Genomic DNA, 13,463 nt, shown 5'->3' with positions numbered 1-13,463 from the left:
CCAACGACTGGTGCTCTTAGAAGAAGGCCATGTGAGGACACAGGCAGAGATCAGAATGATGCAGCTCCAAACCAAGGGCTGCCAAGGATAGCCAGGAGCCAGCAGAAGCTAGAAGAGGCAAGGAATGACTCCTCTTAGAGGCTTCAGAGGGAGCAGAGCCTTGCCGACACCTCCATTTTGACTTCTAGCCTCCAGAACCACAAGAGGAGAAATTTCTGTCATCTTAAGCCAATCAGTTCATAATACTTTCTAAAAGAAGCCCTAGGAAACTAATATGCCATATGAACCTCAAGAAAAATATTGAAAAGAAAAAAAACTAAGATTCACACATGGCCCTTAAGGTTTATTTGCAATACATGAATTCTTACTTGATAAATCCACAGGAACGCATTCTACTGTAATGTTTAGCTGCCCAGGAATAATCTGCAATTTGGTCTTCTCTGGCCTGGGTGGAAAATAAGAATATTTTATTTTAACAATTATGATTACTAAACACATTGGTTACCCTATATTCAAACTTAAAATTTTAAGTATTCAGTTTCTCCCATATATGACTCATTCATCATTTTAAGAAATTATAACTCGTCTATTATATTGATTAACTGAAGTAATTCCACACACTTACTTCTTGTATTCTGAGAGCAACTTGAGAATGTCTTCATTTGAAAGCTTGCTACTGTCTTGTTTATACAAGGGAGAGAATCTCCCGTCGAGATCCAGGGAGCCTTGATTATCTTTGAAAATGGGTCTAAAACAGCAACAGAAGGTTTTCTCTTAAAATCTTTATAAATTAAGATAAAATTAGTGCTGGTGGGAATATAAAATGGTGAAACTACTTTGGAAAATAGTTTGGCAGTTTCTCATGAAGTGAAGCATACATCTACCCTATGACCCTGCAATTCCATCCCCAGACATCTGTCCACATGCTCCATGAATGTGGAGAGCAAATTTATTTGTTGTACCCCCAAACTGGAAAAAACCCAGATATTCATCAACAAGCGAGTGGATAAATACGCTGTGGTATGTTCATCCAATGGAACACAGAACTCAAAATGAACAACTCATATATACATAATATGGATGAAACTCAGAAAGAGGCTGAGCACAAGAAACCAAATGCAAGAGAAGATACTGCACGATTCCATTTACATGAAGGTCTAGAACAGATATGTCATCTATCGTGACAACAATCAGATTCGTGATTGCCCAGGTGGGGATGGGATGCCAACTGGACAGGGATGTAAGGAAACTTTCTGGAGTGAGAGACGTGTTCTCTATCTTGGCTAGGTGGTAGTTACGTGACTGTATACAATCACGAAAATTCATCAAGTTGGACATATAAAATGTGTGCATTTTAATCGAAGGTAAAGTATATTTCAATAAAGTTCATAAAAATTAAATCAGATCTTTAAGATCAATTTATATAGAGAGTTCACAATATGTATGTAAACTTTCCAATATGAATTTGAATTATTCCCTCCCCCCCCCCTTGTCCCAACTTTAAGCAGCTATTTTACTGCTAAAATGGAAGTAATGTATAAGTACCCAAGACACTGGAAGCAGCTACAGCCAGAAACAGAATCCCCCTGGCAGAGCCTCTGAAGATGTGGTTATAGGCATTAAGCATTGTTCCTACTTCTAAGCATACCTCCTTTATTTTCAGTAAACAGGGGTTTATACATCTTTTAAGTACCCCAGCCAAGCCTTTAGAGTTGAGTTCCTGTTACCGCTGACGACCAAAACAATTCAGGAAGGAAAAAAATAGCATAATTCCTCACAAGAACTAAGGATCAAAGCTTCTAACTTTGAAGATTTTAAAATTAATTTTTCTACTGGCAAAACAGCAGCAAGCCCCTATTGCTGTGGCCCGATGGGGAGGTCGCGTGCGCAGTGGCCTAGGGAGGCTCTGAAGCCAGGTGCTGTGGGTTCTGATCTCTGTTCGCCCACATGCTGTGTGAATTTGGACAAGGATTTTTTTTTTTTTTTTTACTTCTGTGCTAGATGGGGAAAATAGTACCCACCTCTTAAGAAAGTACACATTAACCACCTAGACCACTGCCTTGTACAGAGTCAGCACTTGGTAACTATAAATAATAATAACAGCAGCAGCAACAGCAGTAATTGACTTTCCAGGCTGGAGCATCACTAAGGATGCTTATATTTACAAGCCATATTTCACCTTCCATAATGCCTAAATATACCAACCTCCGTTACTCTTTGCATTTCACCTAAGCTTGGCTATCATTTTTCACCAGTCTGCAAAACAAGGACAATGTGCCCTTTCATCTACCAACATACAATGCATTTTGAGACCTTCCAAAAAGTGAAGTGATTATAAATAGTGACAGAAGGGTTAATTAACTCAGAATCTCCTACCCTTATGCTATTCCCCAGCACCCATGGAACATAATTGATTGAATTATTCAGAACACGGTGCCCTTTCCCCAGAAGTTCCAGTGAGCTGTACAGGCTGTACCACAAACAAGCCAGTGAACCTGTACTTCAAAGGGGACCTAAGCAAGAGACACATTTTAAGTCAGCACTGTATGTAGACTTGCAAGATTTGGGAAAAAACTCATGTAACCTACCATAAGATATGTGGTATAGATAACATGCTCCCAAATACACTACCCATGAAGGGTTTGCTGAATTGGTCATCAGGAAGCAAGAAAATCTATTAATTAGTGACACACTTGCACTTAACAACTGCCTTCTTTGCCTTCTGATTTTTAGTATGTTTTCCAGAATTAATCCATGATACTTTTTCAAAGCATAAACCCAGGCAACTCTGAAAGAGTGGGCATATTGTACAGAATTCACTACAATTTCTGGCTTTCTGGAAAAAAGTTCCACCACTTTAGCATATAAGCTCTCCTTTAAAAGATAATAAGATTAAGGGGTGTCAGTCAGATCAGGAACCCAAGCCAAAGAAAATTTCCCTGAAGCAAGACATGTGAAGAAATAAAAGAGTCTTTAATGCACAGCAAACTCTAAGAGAAAGAATTCTTATATCCTGTTATCGACTGAATGTTTGTGTCCCCCACCCAAAGTTCATATGTTGAAACCTAACCCCCAAGGTGACAATATTAGTAGGCGGGGTCTTTGGGAGGTGGTTAGGTCAGGAGGGTGGAGCCCTCATGAATGGGATGAGCACCCTCACAAAAGGTCAGAGAACTAACCGGCCTTCTTTCCATTATGTGAGGAGACAAGGAAAAGTCAGTGGTCTGCAACCTGGAAGAGAGTCCTCACCAGAACCCAACCATGCTGGCACCCTGATCTTGGACTTCTAGCCTCAAGAATTCTGAGAAATAAATATTTGTGGTTTAAGCCACCCGGTCTACGGTAATTTGTTATAGCAGTGCCAACTAAGACACATCCCAGGTGTCCCAAGATATAACTGGCTTGTGAGAAACAGACTGCTGAATGCTGCTGGCAAGGACAAGAGCCATCAACTTCACATACAAGCGTGAATAGAAGGGTCAGGATTATATTTGTACAAACCTGGCAGCCCAAGCAAAGGGCATTCGGTATTGTCCAAGGCGACTACACACCTGCTTAGCCGTCCTGTGCACCTTCTGGGCCGTCTAAGGTCAGAAAGAAGAAGATAGGCTCACATTTCTTCCAACTACCAGGGACTCACCCAGAAAAATAATTTCCCCAACGTAGTGATATAAAACACCAAAATCTATTAAAACAATATAGAGAGAAATAGCTTCAAATAAAACACAACATACATCAGCTACCCACTTCCCAAGACCAAAGTATTTCTTAAAGGTTTTGTGTTTTCTCATTAACAGAGTCTTCATCAAGATATCAGAAGACAGACAAAACAGATGTACGGCACGTTTTGCACCAAAGCTCTCTACTGAGAAAATTTTAAGCAGTTTTAATGTGTATTCCATTTCACACATGAGCAGGCAGACACTTCTCATTCTTTGGAGAAGTTTGCTCTGGATACAGATGACCTTTTTCCTCCCAAGACAAAAGCCAGGTGATGGAGAGTCAATGCAATCAGTTTAGCGAGGGCAGGAGCTGCTGTTTGCACAGGCGCTGGGAGATGACAACGGAGATTAACTGCCTACAGAGCCTAAACGTGCTGTGAAACGCTGGCTGGATGCTTATCCCTAGGGATACAGAATGCTAAAGGCTTTTATCTACATTGTTGAGACTTTTTCCCCCCCACAAATTAGTCACGTGTCTCCTCAGCATCTTCCACTTAATAAGCACTACTTGGATACAGCACTAAATGCCACATACAACAAATTGACTCTTCATAAATACTCAGCAGCGGGAGCGCAGCTAATGAACTGTGCCACAAACGCTTCCCCTCTCTGGGTAGCAGTTTTCTCATTTATAAAATGAGAGGATAGGATTAGGTCAATAATTTCCAAAAGTTTGGATTTCATGATCCAGAAATTTGGATGATTATAAGGGTTGCCGACTTTCACTGTTGCCCTTTAAAGACATTTAACATGAAAAACAATCCCTATCATGTAATATGCCTACATTTCATGAAAGATAGGTGTAACATTTAAAAAGTAGGAAGGGCAAAAATCTCAAAATAAAGGACAGCCCTCCAAATTGCTACATTTAGCTTCATGAATCACTCACTCTCTCTGTCTCACTTCTCTCATTTCATCACACACAGGAGTGAATTTGAGTACAGACTGGCATTTGGGAACCAGAGGACTGGATCAACTTCACCCCCCCAGCTCTGACATTCTAGCGCTGTATGTACGGCTGCGAGTGAAAAACAGTAGCTTTTGCCAACAATACGGTCTCAATGAACAGGTGTTGCCTAAAAGCCTTTAGCTCTTATTTTGACAAGCAAGCAGAAACCAGATTGTCATGTAAACAGAACATAAATGAAAAGGGAAAAAAGTCATGTTCAAGCTTTAGCATGCTTACTCACATAGTATACAATATTTTCAGAACATACTGCACGCTGAGAGAATAAGGGGTTTTTTTTGAGGCTTAATTAACAATACCATTTAAAATATCAGGAAAAGGTAAATTCCACATTAAGTTGAAGCGTTCACAAACAATTCCTACAAATACCTTTGCGGGGTCTGAATTTTTGATGTAGGGCTCTGCACAGTGCGCAATGTTTCCCTGGAGTACCTTTTCAATTCTTGCAACTAGAAACATTTCAGGATGTGGATTTGTCACTGAGAAAATGCCCTGGAAAAAATTACTTCCATCAGACTTTGTAATGTAACCTCATACACGCAGTTATTTGGTTAATGATTCCTAGTAGTGTGTTTAGCATAGAATGCTGATATTCAACATGGCAGCATGTCCAGGACCCTGGAAATAGACAGCATTTCCTTTCATACAGTTTTCAAAGCTCCTGACGCTCCTTTCAAAATGGATTTTCTATTTTGTCACCAACTTCACATCTTTTAATCCCCAAAGTGCAGGTGTCACCATCGCTCCTTAGCGTCTTGTGTTTGGTTGTGTCTGCAAGGCGCATTCTTAGATCTAATTAATACAGTGCATATTGTTTGGTTTATTTGGCATGTGCTAAAATAGTGTGCATTTCTCAAGAAGAATTGGATATGCATTTTTAACTGTAGCTGCATGAAACTGCAAAGCAATTCACTCACAATTAATACTAATTGCAGCTAAGAGGAACAAAATACTTCATTGTTTTGTGTAACAAAAACTAAATCGCCCTACAGAGAACATTCCTTTGTTGCAGTTAAAGAGCCCTGGTGCTTTCAATAAGGATAAAGGTAGGGAACAGAGGACCCCAAACTTGTTTTGTTCCCATATGCTTTATTTCAGGGTACTAATGTGCACGGAGCCAAGGTTGCATGAGTTCTCTCTGAATGCATGCGGAACAACCACGTCATCCCCCATCCAGTTCAGCTCCTTCCGAATAGAATATCTTTCAAGAGCCTCCTAGTTGGTTAGGTCTGTTGTTTAAAGGAGCCCCACACAAATGAATTCAAGTGGAAAAATCCGTCACTGGGACTCTACCAAGTTTTATTTTTCTACTTGGTATATTACCAACTGCGATAAGACAGTGCATTCCAGGTTTCAAAGCATTTCAGACACATTATCTCATCGGTGCCAGATAGAGCCCTCGGAGGTAGACAGGGCAGAAGAGAAAACTGAGTGTAAGATGCTAAAAATCCTTACCAAGTCCACCGACTTGCAAGGATCCCAAGGAACGCCTGATTGACATTTGAATTCCCAAGCAGCAAGCATGGAACAACGTGCTTAAAAACTGCTCGGGAGGCCAATTTTCTGGGTTCAAATTCTGGCTCCACCATTTATGGGTTTACATAGGTCATGTCCTCTCTACGACTCTGATTTCTCACCTGTGAAATGAGGATGATGATAGTAATAGCTATTTCATAAACTTCTTGCACGGATTAAATGAAATAAAGCACATTAGGTACCTGGTTATTCCTAGAGTGGCCCAAAGAAACTCAAGGCCACAGAACTTGATATGTGGCACTGCCAGGAGCATGCTGCTCAAGCTGGGAGATGCGGCTGGCAGACTGCCTGAGCTGCCCCTGCAGAAGGTATGCTGAGCAGGGAACCTGGAGTGCAATCTCATGCTCACTGACTGTCACATAACTATAACTGTGCTAGGTGATTTTCGTGCATTATCTCAGTCTTCAAAAAACCTTTGAATGCAGGCACTATGATACACACATTTTACTGATTAAGACATTGAGGCTTAGAGAGGTTTAGGTAGCATGTAAGTGGTTGAAGAAGACTGCTGCCAGGGCTTCCAGACTACACAGCCCACGCTGTCCTGCCTCTCAGCGTTGAGGCCCATGAATCCAACATCTCATGTGATGAGGCTGCATGAGGATAGTAATACTGATTATTGCTATTGCTATAGCAGACGTTCACTGAGCATCTACTGTTCCCTATTCCTAGTACTCTGGGCGTTTCCCCACACTGATGCCAGTCATGATTATAATTTTAAACAATTTGACAATTGATTAAGAGCAAGCTGCTTTCACATGTCTATCTGTGATCACCGTTACTGCTGCTCCTACTTGCAGTCACGTCATACTGAGCATGCTCGGTGGGCCTGGGACAGGGCCAAGTGCTTTCTGGGTATGGCACACCCGGGCGGAGCCTTACAGCAGCCCCCGGATGCAGGTACTATCGTCACCTCCAGTTTACAGACAAGGATGCTGAGGCACAGAGATGATCATGTTTTAACTGACCAGGGATTCCAGTGTAGTGGGATTGTCTCTAGGGCTGTTTTGCCTTTTGTCCCATCAGCTTCTAGCCCTTGTTCTGTCCTCAGAACACAGAAGGGTAGCCAGAGAACACCCAGGAATCCAAAGTGGACTGGGAGTTTGGCCCTTTAGAACAAAGCCACTGGCCCAAGCCTCCTTTCCCACCAAGGAGGCACGGAGGTGAATGCCTCCCCGCAAAGATGACTCTTACTCACTTCACTGCCTCCTCTCTCTAAAGAACGGGTCAGATCCCCCCATCCCCATTCCCAGCACTTACATAGCCACCTAGGGCATGGCAGGACATGTGATGGTGGTGGTGGGGCTCTGCACCCTCTCACCAGCCCAACAACTGCTACCCCGCCGCAGGCAGCGCCCAGAGCCACAGGGAAGCAGACTCCCAAGAGTCAGCAGCTCCCCGACAACCCCCTCCAAGGTCTGACCTTGGAGGACATGGGGCAATGAGCTCTGTCAGGACATCTGGGAAGGAACTGCCAGGCAGCCAATAGTGTAGTGACTGGTCACAGTGGCTGTTTGGTGTCAGGGAAGCAAAACTACTCGATGGGCCCAACTTTTTCCTTTTCCTGTGGTCACCCTGTTGCTCCTCATGAAGCCACTGGAGAGAAGGAGTCCAAGGAGTGGACGGGCAGGGCCTAGAATGACCCCAAAACACCCACAGTCCACCAAGCCCTGGGAGCGGCCTCTCCCTATAGAGAATGCCGCCGCTTGCACAGCCTTGCTGGAAGGGACCGGGCCGCCGGATAGCCCTTTCCAGGAACGCTGGGGAACTCAGCTGGTTCCCTCTCTCGAGGGTGACTAGGAAGCAGTACAGCATAGGGGTAAAAAGCCGGGCTTTGGAGCCTGCTAGACCCAGGTGCAGGTCCTGTTCCTCATCTCATTAGCTCTCCGACCTTGGAGAAACCACTTGACCACTCTGTGCCTCAGTTTCCACATATATAAAATGGGTCCCAGTATCTACCTATTTTACTTGAGTGTTGTGAGAATTAAGTGACCTCATACAGATAAAAGTCCCTAGAGAAATACAATGGCAATAATAAGTGCTTAAATTGTCATTGTTATTGCCAAAAAATTGACGAGCTGAGATTAGTGTTCACATCTGCTACATTCAGTCTCTCTCCTACATAGCACCGCTTCCTGGTCCTAAACGGGAGGAAGTTGAGAAAAACACTTATTCAAAATTAAATGTTCGACCATTTGAAGTAAATGCCCACTTCCTGCTATCTTTAGTTGATTTGAAAAAGGGTGCAAAACGATCACGCCCTTTGAGGCCACTGCCCATTGTTCTCCCCTTTCCAGCTCTCATCTACTCCTCTGAGGCCTCTCTTAAGTGCCAGATCTTCTGAGTGGTCATCTAAGTTAATTCCCAACCGCTGACCCCTCCTCACATTCCAAACTCTTCTCCTACCATTGTGTTAGATACTTCAGCACTTAATTCCATTCTGCCTAATATTGTTGACTGAGTTCTTTCAAAGAGACCTAGGTTCAAATCCCGTGTCCAGCACTACTGGCTATATAATGGTGGGTAGCTTCCTTAACCTCCCCGATCCGCGGGTTCCTCATCGACAAAACGGTAATAATTAGACAATTTCACATAACTACGATGATTACATGAGATACCAATGGGAAATTGTGAGTATCTGGAGCTACTCAAAAAAAATGTTGATTTTCTTCCCGACCTAAATTACAAGTCGGACGACACCTGAAATCACAATTTAAACTTCTTGCATTGGATACACAGCTGAATACACTGAAATAATACAGTAAATACATCATTGGCTTCAAAGGACTTGATATTTTGTGGGAAATTTTAAACATGTAATTCAATAGCAGGTTCTCAAATATTTATAATACTATACTTGCTCAATCTCTCTCTTAGATGCATAGGCTGTTGTAGTGGAACGTTCACATATGTGACAACTATAGTCTGAGTAACAAACTAAGGAGCTGGAAGGGAACAAGGGGCAACTTAAGGAAAAGCTAAGACCCACAGACCCACAGCCCAAAGAGGACAGTGACAACACACGTAAAGTCTTCCCCTACCACTTGGCAATCTGTATCAATGAGCATAATCTTTAACCTTGAAAACTCCAATGCTTGGAATTTATTCTAAGGAAATAATTCAACAAATGAGCTAACATGTGTGCACAAGGATGTTCGATGCAGCCTTACTTATGATATCCAAAAATTAGAAATATCCTAATCAGCTAAATCAATGGAGTATCATATTAGCCTTTAATAAGAATGTGACAGATCCAGAGATATTGATATAGGATAATAAACATGAGGTTAAATGAATACAGCAGGTACAAAACAGTATGAATATGACACAGTTTGCATAAGAGTATACATAACATGTATCTGTTTATATACACACAACAGAGATGTCTAGAAAGATGTTCGACAAAATGTTAATAGTTATAGTCTATGGGTGGTGATTTTTACTTTCTTCTTTATATTTTTTGCATTGTTCGAATTTTCTACAATGTATTTATCTTTATAATGAGGAAAAAAAGGAACACTTTTACTTTGGGAAAAATAAACCTCCTTACAACGTGAACTGCTTTGTTCTTACGCCTCTTCCCACTTTAATTCCATGCCGCGCTCTAGTTTCCTGTCAGTTGCAAGAGTAAGGAAGGCAGACATCAATTCTACTCTGCCTAACTCGTATGGCCTCCAGTCTGGTTAGAGGTCAAATGCCAGGGAACCGTCAGGCTCCTGCTAAACGGGATTCTTTGCACCAGACAGAACAGACGAGAGGAGCATTACAGCTGTGACACAAGAAGTTCCTTCCCACTGCTTTTCAACCAGAACTCCTTGTATAAAGAGCCTTTATGCTCCATTAAAACTACCTACTTATAATAGAAATGGCAATTAGGGATGGGGGGTTATTTTCAGGTCACTTTTTCTTCAAAGAAACAAGTCTTTCAGGCACCTATTGCGTTGCTCCAGAGTGTGCGCATGGGCATGGGGGCGTGTCTGTGTCCATCTGTGTTATTTGCATTCCATCTCACAAAATACTTCCTTTGAGACTCACATCACGGTCCCATTGAAAATGTCACTTTGCTAATATTTTACTAGCATATTTGCTGGTATCCATTTTTTCCCTTCAACTTTAGTCACCAGAAAAACACCTAAACATAGACCTTGTTTCTTATTCTGAATGTGCTACCAAGGCTAAAAGATCATGCTTTACCTGCTTTATGTAGCGTAACTGAGATTCAGCAATTCCATGAACGAAAGACTCAGGCGAAGAGCCTTTTAGGTTCCCATCCCCAGCCAGGTGGGTTGAAGCGCCCCACAGCATTTCACGGACAGATGGGGGATTCAGGTCTACGTGGAAGTCAGCTGAAATCTTACAATTATTCTTCACATCAAACAAGGCAAGATTGATAAAAAAGGGTTCAACCTGGGAATGAAAACAATTATACTTTTAAACGAAGACTTTTTTAGGTGGGGTGGAGGAGGGACACAAATTATAAAATAATTGTTTTTATTCCTCAAGCTTCTGTCATTACAGTTCCTTTCTGAGTTCAACATTTAGGTAAAATTGCATCGTGGCTCATTTGCATATAAGAAAGCATTCTAAAAAATAACAGACTATCAAATTTTAACTTTTGTCAGGTATAAATAATTTCACAAGTTACAGTTTTTTTAAATGATGAGTAGAAATCAGAAGCCACATTTAAAGAACATCCATTGTTCTATGAATAAAATTTACTTCTTACAGGTTTACTGAAATTACCTAAAAATAATGCCAATATGATAAAATAGAAATAAATCTTCCCTTTTGTTATGTTACAGCTTACTGGATTACACATTTCAGATGAGCTAATATCAGTCAACATCAAATTACTTGACAAAAGCTTTGCCCCATCAGCAGTTTTGGAAGACATGATTCCTCTCTACAGATGGCATTTGAAAGCTGGTCACAAAGAGAAATTTCATGCCAGATGGCATAAAAATTAACCCTTTACACAAAGAAAGTCTGCTAGTGCATTTCAGCTACTTTGTAACAGAATAAATCATCACTGTGGATATTTTTAAAAGACAAAACCAGACTCCAAAAATAAAGATGAACATAAAATGCAGTCTCTTGGGTGATTTTACGTTTATAGTTTCAAGTATTTCTGAGCAACTCAAATGATCCGTGACAGCTAATAATTAGAATTCTCTGTGCAGAAGAAAATGAATTCACTCTCTGAGAGTAATGAGTGCGGCTAGCTGAGTGCACAGCGTCTGTAGCCCTGCACGGCTTTCCTGCTCCTTACTCATTGCTGTGAGCCAATTTCACAGAAGTCATATTCTCTGGTAGAATTCACAAATTTGAGGATTGTCCAGGTTCTGGGGACCTGTCCCTCTTAAATGTCAAGAGCCTACTCTATCTGCTACTTTAAAGAGGTAAGACTTTCATGAATCCTCTCAAGATGAAAACATATTCACATTTTGGCAAAAGAAATACATGTATGAAATTCTTCCATGTCCAAGTTATCATAACATGTAGCAATGGAATTTCCATCCTGTAAATTAGTTCTCAGCGATAAAAAGGAAAAGCATTTCCTTAATGCACTGGTTTAAGGGAGGTAGAAGGAAAAGTCATACATACATTTGTGGGTGGTCCTTTTGCATTGTCGCCAACTTGACTCAAGATATTGAAAGTTAAATCATGGCAATTTACCAGGAAACGTTTATTGCACTTTTCCTCAAATGGCTTTATATCAGGTTCAATTCCTGAAAAGTCCAACCTCTACAAAACAGATAGCAGGAATCATTTCCAAAAAATATATATAGGATTCATATTAATATAGATCTATAAGTAAAAATTGCAGAATCCAACAGTTCTCTCTGTCCATTATTCATTTGAACCCTTTTCATTTTTTCATTCAACAAGCCTTTGTAGAGCTCTTCAAACACTGATAGAGAAATTCTGGAGGGAGATGATGAAACTCTGATTGACGGCAATGGGAAAGTCACAAGTCTATACCATGGCCTACAAAGCCCTATATGACACAACTCCCTACCTCCCCCGACTCCTCTGACCTCATCTCCACTGTTCTTGCCTCCCCCCCCAACCAACTCTCTGTTCTAGTCACACCAGCCTCCTTAGTTATTTCTCCAGCACACCAAGTACCCTCCCACCTCAGGGCCTTTGCACTTGCTGTTCTGTCAAGAATCCTCTTCCTGCAGACAGATGCCTGGCTTACTCTTTCATTTCATTGAAGGTTCTGATCAATTGGCATTTCCACAGAGAGACCTTCCTTAACTCCCTACATAAAACTGCATGTTCTCTGACAAACTATACTCTCTTTCCTTGATTTTGCTTTCTAACATTACTTTTTTATATTTACTTAGTTGTTTATTGTCTGTCTTCCCCATGAAATATATGTTGCAGGATGGTAAGAATTTTGTTTCTTTCATGAGCTGTGCAGGAGGCAAAATCGACATGAACAGATACGGGAAGCATCAAGAATAACACAATGGTCTCTTAACTTGAAAGATTCAGTAGATTGTGATGTTACGAACTTAGCTGTAAAATGAAAGTGAATAGCAGATATGGGGGAAGTGTGAGTAGAGATGATGAGTTCAGTTTGGGACGTGCTGGGTTTGTGGGGATGTTAGTAAGTGCTTGGAAAAATAGGAGAGGTCTGGGTTGGAGAGCTGGATTTGGGAGTCAGTGGTAACTAGGGCGGGAAGGAGGACAAGGCTGGAGCCCTGGGGACCACCTACATTTAAATGATGAACAGAGGGAGAGGCGTCTGCTTAGGAAACTGATAAACACTGAGCTCAGCTTCTAACAGAGCTGGGGGATGTACCCTGGCTGCCACAGAGATATATTTTTACAAATTATTGGTATTTCAAAATAGAAAAAAAGTTTTGAAAAAGATATTAAGAGTCAAGGAATTCCTCTTAGCAGGGGAGGAATCTGCCCCTCGTCAAGGCAATTCACAGAATCCTCCTCCACAGCTCACAGGGCTCAGGCGAACGAAGTTCATCTTCCGTTCGTTCTGAATGTCTCAACAGACTTACGTTCTGCTCACGAATGGGAGGAAAAGTGTATACATTGTGGGACAGACAACTTACAATACTTTACGACCAAAGATATGGCAGGCGGGAAGTGACTGGGGAATCTGAGCAGAGTACACTGCCAACATGGAAAACGCAAGCCAAGAAACGCAAGAAGTTTTCTCAATTGCCCAAGTAATTCAAGCCAAAACAGGTATTGTGCCTGAAGAGTCTTAG

The 13,463-nt window shown here is 41.5% G+C and overlaps 1 protein-coding gene across 5 annotated transcripts in view; it reads right to left on the bottom strand.

Moving 5' to 3' along the window:
* DOCK11 (dedicator of cytokinesis 11) overlaps positions 1 to 13,463 on the bottom strand; it is a 180,606-nt gene that overhangs the window by 100,972 nt on the left and 66,171 nt on the right. For all 5 annotated transcript variants that reach the window (XM_070604660.1, XM_070604663.1, XM_070604664.1 and 2 more), the window contains 6 exons: positions 11,830 to 11,970; positions 10,420 to 10,632; positions 5,059 to 5,181; positions 3,502 to 3,584; positions 626 to 748; positions 369 to 445 (listed from right to left, as the gene is read on the bottom strand). In XM_070604660.1, coding sequence (XP_070460761.1) covers positions 369 to 445; positions 626 to 748; positions 3,502 to 3,584; positions 5,059 to 5,181; positions 10,420 to 10,632; positions 11,830 to 11,970 — 760 coding nt within the window. The remainder of the gene's footprint in view (positions 1 to 368; positions 446 to 625; positions 749 to 3,501; positions 3,585 to 5,058; positions 5,182 to 10,419; positions 10,633 to 11,829; positions 11,971 to 13,463) is intronic.

The sequence above is a fragment of the Equus przewalskii genome, chromosome X, assembly GCF_037783145.1.
Source record: "Equus przewalskii isolate Varuska chromosome X, EquPr2, whole genome shotgun sequence".
Taxonomy (NCBI): domain Eukaryota; kingdom Metazoa; phylum Chordata; class Mammalia; order Perissodactyla; family Equidae; genus Equus; species Equus przewalskii.
Note: the sequence above shows the minus strand (reverse complement) of the source record. Positions and strands in the feature narration are given on the sequence as shown.